Source organism: Colletotrichum chrysophilum, assembly GCF_026319265.1.
Source record: "Colletotrichum chrysophilum strain AFK26 chromosome Unknown scaffold_149, whole genome shotgun sequence".
Classification (NCBI taxonomy): domain Eukaryota; kingdom Fungi; phylum Ascomycota; class Sordariomycetes; order Glomerellales; family Glomerellaceae; genus Colletotrichum; species Colletotrichum chrysophilum.
This window is the reverse complement of record NW_026517436.1, coordinates 60568-75280: the sequence shown is the minus strand read 5'-3', so window position 1 is coordinate 75280 and position 14713 is coordinate 60568. Positions and strand designations below refer to the sequence as shown.

The following is a 14713-nucleotide window of genomic DNA, read 5'->3' as shown; positions in this document are numbered from 1 at the left end:
AAGCAAACCAAACACCGCCCATGCAATTTTGTCTATCCGTTCGTCCTGGTCAACAACCGCGCATCATGCCTGGGCCTTCTTCCTCAGAATGAATCCGTAATAATCAAACGCGCTCTCGCCACCCGACAACACATCCATCTCCAGATCCCACAGCCCCTCGGAGTTCAACAGCGGCTTCATGAAATGAGGCTGGCGGTAGGTGATGTAGAGAAACACGCCGTCGTCCTTGAGCGCGCGGTGGACCTCGCGCAGGTAGCGGCCGGTGTTGTCCCTGACGTCGTCGGGCGGCGACCAGGGCGAGCCGTGGATCATGGCGTCCATGGTGCCCTTGTCGAAGGCGACGTCGACGGAGCGGGTGGGCGCGGCGTCGGGCATGTCGCGGACGTCGGCCCAGCGCCACTTGATGCCGCCGAGGGGCTCGTGGCGGGCCTTCATGAGGTCGACGACGACCTGGGAGAAGTCGAGGCAGAGCTGGTTCTTGTAGCCGCGGGACGAGAGGTCGGCGGGGATTGTCTGTGAGTGTGAGCGGGATTACGCGCGGGGTGTGGGGGGAGAGACGTACGCTGTCGCCTGAGCCGAGGTGCATGATGCGCGGCGACGTCTCGGGGCTTCGTTGTGTGAAGAGATGTTTCTGGAAGTACGGCTCGAGAGCGGCGAAGGTGCGGAACCATTCGTGGGTTGGGTTGGAGCCGTCTGATTTCGTGTAGCGCTCGTTCCAGAACTCGGGGGTTGCGAGGGCCTCGGCCTCGCTGAGATCGGCGGACATTGTGAGTGTGTTCTTGGTTCAGGTTGAAGGTGGTGAGAATGAAGGTGAATGTGAAGGTGAGGCTGAGTGTGAGTGAGTATGACTGCCGATGTGGATTGAGATACCGTGGTGTGTGGCTGGTGAAGGTGGTGATGCCGCCGCGGGGCTTGAAAAATTCCGTAAAAAAAAAATAAGGAAACCTTGGAAGGGTCCGACGATGGTGGGGGCGGGGCAATGCCTCCCCTAATACGACTCCACAGCGCCTCACACTCCAGACACACATCCAGGATACAGTGATTTCGGCCTCAAGTTGAAGGTGAGTTCTTGTTTTCCTCTTTTTTTCCGCCGTGTATGCAATTCGGCATCCTGTTGCTACTCAATTGTTTTCATACCCTATTCACATGCTGACCCTGCGTATGGTACTCTGTTTATAGTTTGATAGATCAGTTCACCACAGCTGCTGCAACAATCGTCACCTTGACAAACGCAGGCTAGCCACGATATTTGTTTCTCTCTACCCTACTATCCTGACTAAGCTACCATTCTTCCCCGTTGTTTAAGTACTATCTACTACTGTTGCCTAGTATTTCTTCTTGCAGTCGTCCTTGTCACCCTTCTTTCCCTTTTCACCCTTCTCGCCCTTCTTATCCTCGCCCTTGTTCCAATCATGATGGTCCTTGCCGCAATACGCACTACAGTCCGCCGAAGGTGGAGCAGAGCATTTCTTCAGTCGCTGTTCAACAGCAGAGAAGAGCTTCCTGAACTCCTCAACATCATTTGCATCCCCACCATTGTTGGGAAACTTGCTGAACACGGCCGTCTTCAGATCAAGAACTCCATCTCCTGTATAGTATTAGCTACCTCCCTCGCGTACAACAGAAGGAGCCCGCCATAGTCACGTACCAACTTGGGTGACCCAATTGAGAGTCTCGGGGCAGATGCCACTCTGGGCAAACACCGGAACCTGGGCGTTGAGATCGGCAATGAACTTGTAACCGGCGATGTCAAGCTGCTGGCCCAGTCCGACGAAACCACCAGCCTCAGCCTCAGACACCGGCTGGATGGGGGCAACGGCGTTGGCGGCAGCGCGGACTCCCGCGATGACACTGTTGGCGACACTGAGTAGCTCCTGACCAGGTCCTCCGGTGTAGGCGTTGAGGGTGACGTCGAAGGACTGAAGACCTTGGAGAACCGGGGTGAGGACCTGCGTTAGCGCGCTGAGCTGTCGCTCGTTCAGCGTGACGGAGGAGGGCGCAGCAACAGCACCAGCCGTGAACAGGATGACGGGAATGGAAAACTTCATGTTGGATGTGAGACTCGACGAAAATGAAGGGTTGACAAGGTCTGCCTGGGAGCGATAGAATTGAAGTTCCGTTGGATGTAAACGAGCACGGCTGAGGAGCGAGAGTGAGTGGTGATGGTTGTGACTGTTTGTATAAAGCGAAGGAAGACGGCAGTATTTATCAGTTTTGGCTTATGACTTGGAATTCACCTATCTTGGAGAATTTGGCTATGACCGAGAACAACCTCAAAAGACGCATCGTCGACGCTCTGATAAGTGGTCTATCCGACCACATTTACTGCTTACTAGAGGCAACGAGCAAAAAGATGCAAGTATGCCTCTGCGGCTTACAAGGATTGATTCAGGTGATCGTTTGCCCCTTAAGCCATGCTGAGCTTGCAGAGATGACCAGCGGGTTTCGTGAGTTTTGTTGACCTGGCCAAGACGTGGACTGTAGATGTTTTGCCATTTACACACTGCAAAGTTGCAAACCGTCATCACTGCCATAATCAATATTGCTCAGAAACAGAATGCCCAGCATCTGTGAACCTAACGACAGTCAAAGTCAGCATCGACAAATGGAGAGTAGGAAAACGCATCCGGTTAGTCTGGAGAACTAGCTGAGCTTAATTCCCGGAATTGCCATTGCCTCGTGGCTGCCTGACTGCTGATTTGGGAACGAAACTGTTGGGCTCGGGCCTTGAGGGTCCGTCCTTCGACCGCCTTGACTGTTCTAGCCACGAGGGCACTGTCGATTTAGCTTGCAATATTTCAGCACTACACAATCCCCTGGCCTGCTGAATCCAGAGAAACTCAATCCGTTGAAAGACCCCTACTTTCTGACGCAGGAACAAGGTCTGTCCGCTGAAATAAGGCCGAGACTTGGGAATTAGTTCGAACGGGTGTTGTTGCTACGCAACAGCCGCCTTTTCTATTCCACATATCTTGTGTGCCGTGATTTCTACGTTGGGAGAGACTAACACGAACTTTATGCCCTGATACGCCAAGGGAGATCGGCTTCATGTTTGCTAGGTCACGTTACTTCGGGGAAATCAGTCAGTCGCGCAGGGACCTGTCCTCGCAGCTTATCGCCTATCGGCATCGGCGGCGGCTGTTCGGATTGTTCTCCGACGATGGAGATGGCTTCATCCCATTGGTGAGGAGCGGAGCAGAGTGGAGGCTTGCTGTGGTTAGTCAGCGGTCCCTGAGCCCCTCATTGAGGGAATGAGGGGTCGTGGAGGGGTCATGGAGGGGAAAAGAAGCATCTGGATCTGGCGACATCGTGCCGTTTTACTGAGAGCCCATGAAATAATCCCTGAACCAAATCAATGGCTGCTTCACATGTGGCAGTTCTCGTGCAAAGCTGTAATGCTACATTCACTGTCTCATACAAGAAACAAGTGGCAAAACGCGTAATTATTGACTTTCAATTGACAACTTTTCCTATCCGATTGTGCTCAATCCCGGCCATTGTCATGATGCCGGGCGCCATCCATCCTGTGACGTTTGAATTCCTCCTCACACCATCACCTTTTCTATACTGCTGGGACATATTTACTGCTGCGCCTTCTGGTGCTTCTCGACGAGAGGGCCCATGAAGGGCTGGAGGTAGTCGGCCTTGCCGAGGGGGACGCCCTCCTTGCGCAGGATGCTGTAGGCGGCCTGGATGTGGAAGAAGAAGTTGGGCATGCCGTAGGCGACGAGGTAGTCGCGGGCGGGGATCTGCATCTCGCCCTTGCCGAAGCCGAGGCCGAGGGGCACGAGGGCGTCGGTGCGGGCCTCGAACGTCTTGGGATCGGCGGCCTTGACGAGGGCGAGCGTGTGCTCGACGCGGGCGCGCAGGTCGGCGACGCTGTCGAACTTGTTCTCAAAGGCCTCGGGGTCGGTGCCCTGCACGCGGGCGATGATCTTCATCGCGCTGTCGGTGGCGACGTGGTACTGGAACGTGAAGGGGAACATGTCCTCGGCCAGCTTGGCCTCGAGCAGCGTCTTGACGTCGATGCCCTTCTCGGCGGCGTAGGCCTCGGCCTTGTTGAGGAGGTTCAGCAGGGTGTTGAGGCCCGCGGTGAGGAGGGGGACGGAGGCGTCGTAGAGCGTGTAGGTCATCTTGGCGGTTTAGATTGGTTATTGGGGTGTGGAAGAGAGTTGGTATTGTTGTCGTTGATCGAAAGATGAAGAGGTCTATGCTTGGAGGTGGACTTGTCGAGCGGGAAGTCAATGGAGTCTCGGGTCACGGCGAAGGGTTTATATGTTTGTCCATCAGACGTTGGGAGCAGGCTCTGGAAAGCAAGCTGGAGCAGATACGGACACAGGATGCAACCTTCCACCTGTCCTCAAACTAGCGGTGGGAACCAGGAGGTGGTGATCGGGCGTTTCTGTCAAGTTCGACGAGCGGGTCTGGTTGACTAATGCGCCACTGCGGGTTGGACAGAGAGCAGAGAAAGCAGGCAGAGAAAGAGTCATTGGATGACCGTGGACAGACAAGGGAGGGAAACACTGGTTTCCGTGCTCACTCACTGGGCAGGTTGTGCCCCGTTGTTGGTGGCTGTATGCTTCCTGCTGCTGTTGTTGTTCAATGGGACTTGCCTGCTTGTCCCCAGCCTGGTCCATGCCTACTGCAAAATGACCAACGTACCTGAGGTGATCAAGCAGCGGCGCGAGGTACACTGCGACTTCCGACCGTGTCGTATCTCTATCGTCGCTGCTGTGGTTCGAAGGGCAGCAAGTGGCTGCCGGGGAACACGAGCTCCCGGTGGGCGCTGACAAATGGAAAATACGCTGCTGTGGTGTTTCCTCCGCCGCACGAGGTCCGAGTCGCTGCTGGCGGGGAATTCAGCAATCAGCATTGCAGGCGGCCCGGGCGGATTTGCATCCGAGCCTTTGCGGACCAGGTCAGATCCATGTACATTGTGTTATGTGGTGCGAATGGGGGAAACAGGGGTGTTCAATGGGGCTGCTAATCGATGAAGTCCACGATGTTGCTCTTCACCAAAGGTTAGACATTCTCGACGAGAACTGAGATGAACCGAGATGAACCGAGATTAATGCAACAACACGCCATCTCAGGGGTAAATCTGGGGTCGACAGTTGACGCGAGATTGAGTTCGCGGGCTGGGAGGGATTGATCTCCTGTCAACGTCACCATGGCCAATCGGCCACTGCCGTCGCCGCTACCCCAGAAGCTTAAACGGACGAACAGAGAGGGCTTTGGGGGTAGATTTCGGAGGAATTATCCATTCGTCATGCTGTAGGGCGATTGCGTGCTTTCTTCCTGGCGTGACGGTTGATTACTGAGCGCAAAGAGGCATGGTTGCGGGTGTTCCTGACACTACCTTAAGCATAGATAGTGCAGTGCGGGGGAGGAGATAGGTACCTGAGTCTTGGCGGTATCATTCAATCACCTCTCTGTTCATCTTTTCCTTATTTTTACACATTCATATCTGCATCATGTCCGAGACAAGAAAACGACAAGTCGTGAGATAATGCTTTGTAATGATCAAATGCTGACCAATACTCCGAATGAACAGCTGCACGGTTCTACCAGGCCCGAATCCATGTTGCATACCTAGGTGCGGCCAGCTCATCCTCCAGCAAGGTCTCCGGCACGGGCCGGTGGCCACAGACACCCCCGTGTTCTGTGGAGCCGTTTGCACTGGCCGATGAGGTTTGCCTGCATTTGTAAGCTTTGCAGTTCCTCCTCCGAAGGACAGCGCACCGCATCTGTTGTGCCGTCTCACTGACCATGTCAATGATCCGCAGCATGCATCACCGAGACAAGCGTTTGCTGACGAGTCTGCTGTTGGTGTTGGTAATCAATGGACAAGACAGCAATAACCAATCGTTGCCTTGACATTGAGCAAAGGCCGTCGGTTCATCTCATCAACAGACATTGGATTGGCCAGATGGTATGTAAATTAATGTCTCGTGGCTATGTATCTACAGGTGAAGCTAAAGTAGCCATCTAGCACTGGCTCTCAACAGCAACAACCTCGCTGACACCGGTCTCGATGCCCTCGCCGGCGCTCTCGACTCTGACAAACTGCGCAGACCCGGCAAACGTCGCCTTGGTCTCGAAGCCGGTCTTATCGACGCCAACCTTCTCGACCAACGAGTCCTCGGCGTCGCCCGCAAACACGGTCCACCTCTTGTTCTCCGTGGCGCCGTTCCAGCTCATGTACACCTCCGTCTGGTTGCCGGCGCTGCACGCGAACGCCTTGGGCGCGTAGTACGGCTTGCCCACCCACGGGAACCTGTAGTTGCGGTAGCTCTGCACGACGCGGTCCTCGCCGAACTGCGCCGTGAAGACGCACTCGCCCTCCGCGTTGAACTCCTTGATCTTGGGCACGCTGCCGTAGCCCATCACCACGTGCCCGCTGCCGTCGTTGAGCACCTGCACGTTGCCCTGCGACACGGCGAAGATGGTGTCGTCCTTGTCGATGAACTCCTGCGTCAGCGTCGCCTCCCACGTCGCCGTGTTGACCGTCAGGAGGATGCCCGTTGTCTCGTTGACGCCCGACTCCACCGCGCTGTTGTCGTTGTTGAAGAGCGAGATGAGCGTCGTGCCGTTGCCCTCGGCGTGGATGCGCGCGTCGTGCTGGTAGCAGAAGGACAGGCCGTTCTTCAGAGCAAAGGAGCCACCCGTGCGACCCTGGGCTTTCTGTTAGTATCTTTTGCTTTTCGCTGAATCATCAGAGGAAGAAACTCACGTTCAGGGTCCACTCGACCGAGCCGTCCTTGGCAATCTTGAAGATGGAGCAGTAGTGGCGCGAGGAGATGAGGAAGCCACCGTCGGCGAACCTCTCGATCGAGTTGATGTGGAAGGGTCCCCAAGGCTCAGACGAGTTGAAGCCCATGTCTCCGAGCGGGTAGACTTCGGCGGAGTCGGCGAGGGGGATCTCGTCCAGGTGGTCGAGGTGGTTCCACTGGAACAGGATGTCGCTGGTCTTGACGTCGACCTCGAAGAAGAAGGAGTCGGCGATCCATCCGTCGACGGGGCCGCCCACGGAGGTCAGGTCGGTCTGCGTGACGTTGATGGCCGGGATGAACATGGTGCCCTCGGGCGTGATGAGGTCCTCGTGCATGTCGATCCAGCTTCCGTTGGCCAGGCCGGACGAGTCCCAGCCGCCAAACGTCTGCAGGTTCAGGTCGTCACGGTTCTGGGGCAGCGTGACGTTGATGATGTTCTTGTACGTCTGGTCGAAGATGAAGATGGCGCCGTAGCCCCAGCCAAAGGGCTCCGGGAAAGTGATGCCCGTCATGTACGTGAGCACCGGCTCGCCGTCCAGGTACTGCGCCCGGTAGGCGGAGATGTCGCCGTATGCGCCCTCCCAGATGAGCTCGTTCTCGTTGCTCATGATGAAGACGGAGTAGTTGTGGGCGCCGTTGCCCGACTGGTCGAAGAACAGGTGGCCGTCGGCGATCTCTCCGGTCTGCGTGATCTTGAGCGAGGGAGGCTGGAGAGAGGGCTCGGACCGGTAGGTCTGCCAGGGCCAGGCGGTGCTGTTCTGCGCAGCGACCACGCGGCCGAGGCCGAGGAGAGCGGTAGCTCTGGCGAAGGAGGTGAGACGCGCCATGGTTGTCAACAGGCTGGTGAACGATTGTCAGGTGGAGGGAAGCCTGGAGGGGAGGAGAACAAGATGCCACGAGAGAGCGCGACGACCCAGCATTTTGTATCGTTCATCCCGACGTTGCAGTCATCGTCATGGTTCCCGACATCGGCAAACTAAACACAGGTTCATCCAAAAAATTTCATCGTCGTTGCCATGGGTTTGGGCCTCCCTCGGCATTTGGCCTTCCGTTTCCAGCATTTTCCGTGAACGTTTCCACACCACAAACGAATGAGATCAGGCATTCTTCCAAGGAACCCGTGTGCCTCCCTGGACGATCGGTGTGGCGCGTCTCCATATCTTTACATCTGATAAGATGAGATTGATAACTTTTGACCATCAATTGCCGCAAACTGCCGTGATGTGGAGGATCGACCTGCATATGTCGTTACATCGCCCGAGCCAATGTTGATTAGCCTCCACATCGTGCGCTGAAGAAGCTCCGCAATGCCCCGAGCCGTGCTCGTACGGCAATCGGTCGTTGATGACGGGCCTCCCGGCCGGCCGAGTGCCGCATGCCGCACGGCATACGATGATGAAGATTGGTCGGAGTTTGCCCGACTGCGGGAAGTGGGAGCAGAGTGGTGGTGGATACTGTTACTTCACCAGTCAATAGAAACGGCTCATCTGCGTGCCGATGTGACAAAGTTCTTGTTTGCAGGCCGCCTCGAAGGGTCATTAGTCGCCAATATCTGTGTGGCAATGATGCTGGTGCTCACTTGCATTGAGCTTCATCTCTCCTGTTGAAGTGTGGTTCATGTGCTCATATTAAAGTCGTCTTTCGCTCGCGAGACTGGAACCTTTGCGTCTTCCCAAAACATGCTACTTCATTGGTCTTCACCTCGCTCAAGTCGTTAGTGTTCTTGATGCTCATACAAACATGACGACGAGTGTCGAGCCAAGTCGCGAAAGCTTCGAATTGTGTCACTCAGATCCCTCGCCATGGAGGCATGAGTCTTCAGCGCAGACAGACGATGCTGTCGTGGGGTGGTGCTTGGCTCAAAAGCGGCGCCATTTGATGTCGCTGCCACTTTGCCAAGCGCTCCGGAGCGTCGACGTCAGGGACGGACCGGCTCCGATCCAATTTGGACTGAATGGAGCATCAACACGGGTTTCTCGGGGCGATACACAAATGGAAGGGGTTCCGGACAATCTGTCCAACCAGAACACTGGCCCCCAAGACGCCTCCACCTGCGAACCGGGGCAAGACCGAGATCATCTCCATGGAGCCTGAGATCCCAGCCACGGCCTTATTCATGATCCGTCCGATGCTTTGCTGCGAGAGTCACTCTCCCAGGCAGCTGGAGTGGTGTAATGACACTGCTTGTCTTCAGATGTAATGGTGATCTCCGTAGTGACGGTAATCGATTCGGTCGAGGACTCGCTGATGGAGATGGAAGGCCGATTCGACGAGCCGCTCAGACTGCCCATGATGCTGGCCAAAACACGGCTTGCCTCGGATGGCATCGGCTTCGCGAGTCTCTCCGAGTCGCGCTGTGCTTTGCTCGCCCGCCGATCTTTCGGCGGTCCACCTCCGATTGTGGGGGGCGGCTCAGTCTCCGTCTGGGCTCGTCGGAAGCGGCGCATGATTCCCTTTGCGCCGAGGTGCTCAACGTCCCGACTTTGGGTGTTCCTGATCTCGAGATAGTGTTCGCGGTCTTGCTCGACATGGCCTCCAAAAGCGAAGATGCGGCCAAAGAGCCCAGGGAACAGGCGATGCATCATCAGTCGGATCGATGGCAGGCTCGTCACCGTGATGCTCGTGGCCACCTCCACTCCTGTCCAGATCATGAGGTCGACGTAATCCCACGTGATGTTGACCGAGTCCCCGTACAGGATGTTGAACCGGAGACGCAAACAACTCGCGATGACGATGACGACGCCAAGGCTGAACATGGAGATGATGGCGATCTTGCGCCGGGGCGTGGACTTGACTTTGACGACCAGTGGCATGGGCATGACGAGGATGATTGTATCGAGAGCGATGCTGACGGCGCTTGTGGTCCATGACAGGATATTCAAGTTTAGGCATTTCACCGGTTCCTTGAAGTCGCCTTTCCAACCCTCCCAGTTGTATGATATGGGTCTGCACTGGACGATCGCGAGTATCACCCACAGCGTCGTGCTCGTGATGACGATGGCTAACATGGCGTAGCACAACCGGCAGAAGCGCTCGTAGGGGAAGAGCCTGAGGTAGAAACACAGAATCGAGATCTTGGTTAGTCCAAGGAGCAAGAGGTATATCGGAGCGTCAATGTAGAATATCTTGACGCAGTGTCAGCGCTTTGAATACCCTGTCAAGCGCGACTTTGCAAAATTACCTTCAGCGCCCAAGTGAGCGTATCCGCATCGGCCCACCAGATGTCTGTCCCGAATGCCTTTTGGAACACTTTTACCCCGTCAGCTAGTCCATCTGCCGCACGGAGCTTACTGACTATGGTGGCCAGTTGCAAACCAGCCAATGTACAAGATGTAGGTGATGGTAATGACCCAATCGTCCGAGCCGAATCTGCGAATAACCCAAGATTTCGAGTATAGCCGCGCCGCAACGCAGAGCATGGTGAAGAGGTGGATCGGGAGAAAGGGCCACACGTCTCCTTTTCGGTCACGGCGAGGCTTGTCGCACATTGTGTCCCATTCTCGCAATGATTCTACGGCGTCATCAGAAACCGGCCACTTTGCTTTGTAGGGTCGGGCGGAACACACCAAACGTGGATAGGCGAGGGCAGGACTTGGCCATGCATTGCGTCACGGCCAGGTCGAAATCGGCATCTTGGCAGATGCATTGTGCGTTGTCCCATGAGCCGCAGACGGATGGGATCGCCCTACTCCAGCAAGCGACCTAGATACAGTTGCTCCGTTAGCGAGGTTTGGCGGTCGATGATTTGCAGTCATACATACCGCGCAGTCGGGCATCCGACTGTCTCGAGCTGAGAGGTCGACTTCTCCGCGGCATCCTGCAAGGAAGATCGCAAGAACGAGAGATGCTGTCAATGAGGTGACTGGCCTCATCGTGAGCACCAAGCGAAGAGACCGCTTCGACGGCACAGAGCGAACGAGTCGCGGAATGTTCTTGTCATGAGGACTTCCAAAACCTCCCTGTACCAGTTCTCATGGTCGACGACGACCTACAAGACTCCACCAATCATCCGAAACGGTGCGAAAGACGGGGGAGAAAAAGCAAAAGATGCAATGACTCGTAAGGGATGCCATCATTGCGCGGAGAAGCTGGCGAACTCTATTCAAGATAGAGTGTTGGCTAGTGAGGTAATTTTGGATCCGTGGTCTTTGGGTAGGCCGTGCCACCCTTCAAGATGTTTCGCCTGTTGGAGGAACATCTGTGCAGACGCGATGCTAGATGCACGGCCGAGAGTCAATTACCAGCCGGGAAAGACTTGACGGCCACTTTTGGCATGCCCAGGGCTTAAATTCTCCGCACGCACCCCGGCTGCCTGAAGTCAACGGCCGGGACCTACGGACATGGGAGCCTGTCAAAAGCCTCGCTTTCATTTCCAGACGGGGAGCAGAAAATCTCCGGTGCCTTGGGGTCGGGGGATGTCGTTCCTGGAGGCACACGTGCTGGCCTGGCACTGGCACAATGCATGGATCACATAAAGCTTCAACGGGTTTGAGAACTAATACATACAATTCGGGCTTGGCCGTTGCTTTTATTTACATACAAAATAAGTCAAAAATGACAAGCTATAGTAACAGGAAGATATTTGTTTGGTCCACTTAGATGTGGTGGGCGCGACGGAAGCGCTGGAGGCGCTGGAGCTGTCTCTCGGCGCGCTTGGCGGAGCGCTTGCAGCCGGCCTTGCCGGTGTTGCTGCTGCTGCCGGAGCCGGAGCTGCCGGAACCAGTGTTGCTGGAGCCGGATCCAGAGCCGGAGCTAGAGCCGGAGCCGGAGCCAGAACCGGTGGTAGCACCGCCCAGAATCTGAGCGGCGGCGTGCTCGGCGGCAACCATGACAATGGCCTGGGTGTTGCCGGTGGGAAGGTCGGGGTGGATGGAAGCGTCGACGACGTACAGGTTGTCGGTGCCCCAGACCTTGGTGTTGGTGTCGACGACGGAGTTGCCGTCGTTCTCGGCACCCATGACGGCGGTACCGACGTAGTGGCTGCCGGTGGTGTGCTCAGAGATGAGGCTGGCAGCGGTGGCGTTGCCGGAGATGGTCAGGGTGCTGTTGGACTTGGAGGCGTAGTCGATGAGCTGCTGCATGAACGAGGTGATGGCGTCCTTGTCGGCGTCGGTGGTCAGGTAGGGCTCGGTGGTGAACTTGGTGGAGCCGTCGGCGGAGATGCCGAGCTCACCGACAGAGGTCAGACCGTGGGTGAGGTAGACCTTGGCCTTGACGGTGTCGTTGCTGGGGGAGTTGACGGTGCCCTGGACGTAGCGCTTCTTGCCGTCGGAGCCCTCGACGCTGGTCCAGAAGTTAAGACGCTGGCCGGCCTGAGCGAGGACACCAGAGCCCTTGGCGAAAAGGTCAATATCGGTCTCATCGGGAGCGGTGAAGGCAGTGCTGGCGAGGGAGTTGAGGGTGGACTTGGTCTTGAAGGTGACGGTGAAGATGGGGTGGTCCTTGACGTTCTTGCCGACGGGAAGGTCGATCCAGAGGGCCTCGGAGGGGAGGGTGACCTGGGTAGAGCCGCTCTTGACGGTCTGGATCTGCTCCTTGGGGCCGATACCGCTGTTGAACAGAATGCGAGGGGTAGACAGAGCACCAGCAGAGAGAATGGCGGCACCACCGGCGTTCAGGTTGATGATCTGGCGGGAGTTGGTGCCGGTCTCGATCTCAACACCGGAGATGTGGGTGCCGTTGCGGACAGCGCGGATGACCTTGGCGTTGAGCTGGAGCTTGAAGTTGGGGAGAGCCTGGGCGAGGGGAAGGTAGTCCTTGACGGGGCCACCACGCAGACCGTCCTCGATCAACCAGGGAGGATGGGTGAAGACGGCCTCCTTCTTGTCGGGCTCGGCGAGAGCATCAACCTCGGAGAATCCGTTGCCGGTGAGCCACTGGGACATGACATCGTAGGCGCCCTGGTCGTAGCGCTTGCCGTCCTTGGAGGCGAGGATGGTACCGGGGGTGCGCTCGTAGAGCTTGTTGGCAGAAGACTCGACATCAGACCACTTCCAGCCGGTGGGCCACTTGTCGTCGAAGTCGTGGGCAGGGGGCTTAACCCACATCATGGCGTTGACCATGGTAGAGCCGCCGAGAATGCAGCCAGCCATGCTGGCGGTGTCGGTGCAGTACTCGCTGGTCTCCTTGGCAGAAGAGAGGTAGTAGCCCATGGCGGGGACATCGTACTGGGTGACGGTGCTGTTCCAGTCGACGGTGGCCTTGCCTCCGGTGGAAGCAAGAGAGGCGCCACCACGCTCAAGGAGGAGGACGCTCTTTCCAGACTCAGCAAGACGCTCAGCAACGATCAGACCAGCAGCACCACCGCCGGCGACGATGTAGTCGTAGGTAGCGTTGGAGATGGTGGTGGTGATGTTGGCCGGGGTGGCGGGGGTGGTTCCGTTGCCGCCGGTGCCGGGGGAGGTGACGGCGTCGGAGGCCTTGGCGGCCCAGGTGGCGTAGTCGGCAGACTTGGCGTCCGCGAGGTTGGCACCGAAGAGACCGAAGCCGGCGCCGTGGTAGTTCAGGGCAACGGAGGAGCTGGTGGTGTCGGTGAGAGCAGTGGTGCTGTAAGCCCAGCCGAAGGTGGTGGTGTCGGCGGTGCCGGTGAAAGAGGTGGTGTCGCCGGTGATGCAGCCCTCGCACAGGAAGGTGTAAGTGAAGGCGGTCTCGTTGACGGAGATGCCGGACTCGATGGGCTTCAGGGTGATGCTGGAGTCGTTGACAACCTCGGGGTTGGTGTATCCGGAGGCCTTGCGGAGCGAGGTCTGAACGGACTTTCCGTTAGGCCAGGCGACGACCAGGAGCTTGTTGGTCATGGGACCGCCGAGCGAGACAGCAGCATATCCGGCGGTAATGGGGGCGGTGATCTGACCGATGAAGTCCTTGCCGACGGTTGAGGGAAGGGCGACGCCAAAGGAGAAGCCGGTCGTTTCGGTGTAGCGCTGGAACTTGATCTCGGTGGTTGAGTCGGTGTAGGCAGTGGTCTGCTGGGCCGTGGCGGCAGCAGCCAACAGTCCCGTGGCGAGGAGGGACTTGAACATGGTGAAGGATTGTATTGGTGTCGTTGGTTGAAAGAGAGTGTGAGTGTTGTTGTGTGTAAGTCGTCGTTGAAAGTTGTGATGGAGAAATGAATGGCACACGAGAGTGTCAAAGAGAGAGTACACCCGTCACAGAGGGCAGAAGAAAGACAGCAGCAACCAGCGCAAAAAAGAGAGAGAAACGAAGTTTGTAGCAACGATGAGGAGGAAGAGCAAACTCAGTAGGTGTTGGGGCCGGATTAGGTCGCAGTATTATATCTATCGTGATCCATGGTGCCCCCCTGGCTGCGAAAGACCCAAATTGGGACGCACTGCGACGGCCATGCACCCGCGTCCCTGGTTGTCAGCCCCATCGAGGGGCCAACAATCTGAGATCCATGATGATCCATCCAAGGACGTTGGCACTGTCGGGTTCCGGCAACGTGGATAGTGGCGCATCGTGGGACGATGATGGCGGTTGTGATTCGGGCATTGCACGAATAGGGGAACGCACAATAGTAAGTCGAGTCAGTTAGATGAAAGGTGAGGGTCTGTCGGGTGACGTCCGTTCGGAGGGGACCCCGGGACAGAGTCCAGAGCCCGGCCGAGCTAGGCAAGCAGTGCCGACATTGGGCCCGGTACTCAGAGGCCAGTCGAGGATGTGAGCGTGGTGATTGCTTGCGAAGGGATGGAATGGCATGCGGCGGTAGGGAAGTTTCCCTCGGAAAGGCATGGGTTCATCGGTCAGCCAACAGCAATCGTGGGCAGGCAGGGCGCTTCGGTGGATTTTTCACGCAATTTTGCGCTCCCGTTCTTGATGATGGTCTAGGCGCTTGACGGCGGATATATTAATCGGGCAGGGTTGTGTCGACATGCGAAACGCCAGGAAACGAACGGTCGTCCGAAGTTAATAAACTCAGCCCAACGTCACTGGCTGCCGCA

The 14713-nt window shown here is 56.9% G+C and overlaps 6 protein-coding genes across 6 annotated transcripts; all 6 read right to left on the bottom strand.

Annotated features, from left to right (window-relative positions):
* Positions 1 to 63: 63 nt before the first annotated feature.
* On the bottom strand, positions 64 to 766 carry COL26b_011736 (uncharacterized protein; the record flags this gene model as incomplete). The annotated part of the gene is made up of 2 exons (XM_053184397.1): positions 64 to 513; positions 563 to 766. The coding sequence occupies 2 exons, from the start codon at positions 764 to 766 to the stop codon at positions 64 to 66; spliced, it is 654 nt and encodes a 217-aa protein (XP_053031671.1).
* A 559-nt stretch (positions 767 to 1325) lies between these two features.
* COL26b_011735 (uncharacterized protein) lies at positions 1326 to 2048 on the bottom strand (the record flags this gene model as incomplete). The annotated part of the gene is made up of 2 exons (XM_053184396.1): positions 1326 to 1588; positions 1649 to 2048. 2 exons carry the CDS (start codon positions 2046 to 2048, stop codon positions 1326 to 1328), a joined length of 663 nt encoding a protein of 220 aa, XP_053031670.1.
* A 1533-nt stretch (positions 2049 to 3581) lies between these two features.
* Positions 3582 to 4133, bottom strand: COL26b_011734 (uncharacterized protein; the record flags this gene model as incomplete). Its single annotated transcript, XM_053184395.1, has 1 exon — positions 3582 to 4133. One exon carries the CDS (start codon positions 4131 to 4133, stop codon positions 3582 to 3584), a length of 552 nt encoding a protein of 183 aa, XP_053031669.1.
* Positions 4134 to 5988: 1855 nt separating this feature from the next.
* COL26b_011733 (uncharacterized protein) lies at positions 5989 to 7600 on the bottom strand (the record flags this gene model as incomplete). Its single annotated transcript, XM_053184394.1, has 2 exons — positions 5989 to 6675; positions 6734 to 7600. 2 exons carry the CDS (start codon positions 7598 to 7600, stop codon positions 5989 to 5991), a joined length of 1554 nt encoding a protein of 517 aa, XP_053031668.1.
* Positions 7601 to 8887: 1287 nt separating this feature from the next.
* COL26b_011732 (uncharacterized protein) lies at positions 8888 to 10192 on the bottom strand (the record flags this gene model as incomplete). Its single annotated transcript, XM_053184393.1, has 3 exons — positions 8888 to 9898; positions 9955 to 9998; positions 10069 to 10192. The coding sequence occupies 3 exons, from the start codon at positions 10190 to 10192 to the stop codon at positions 8888 to 8890; spliced, it is 1179 nt and encodes a 392-aa protein (XP_053031667.1).
* Positions 10193 to 11368: 1176 nt separating this feature from the next.
* Positions 11369 to 13795, bottom strand: COL26b_011731 (uncharacterized protein; the record flags this gene model as incomplete). The annotated part of the gene is made up of 1 exon (XM_053184392.1): positions 11369 to 13795. The coding sequence occupies one exon, from the start codon at positions 13793 to 13795 to the stop codon at positions 11369 to 11371; it is 2427 nt and encodes an 808-aa protein (XP_053031666.1).
* Between the last annotated feature and the right edge of the window lie 918 nt (positions 13796 to 14713).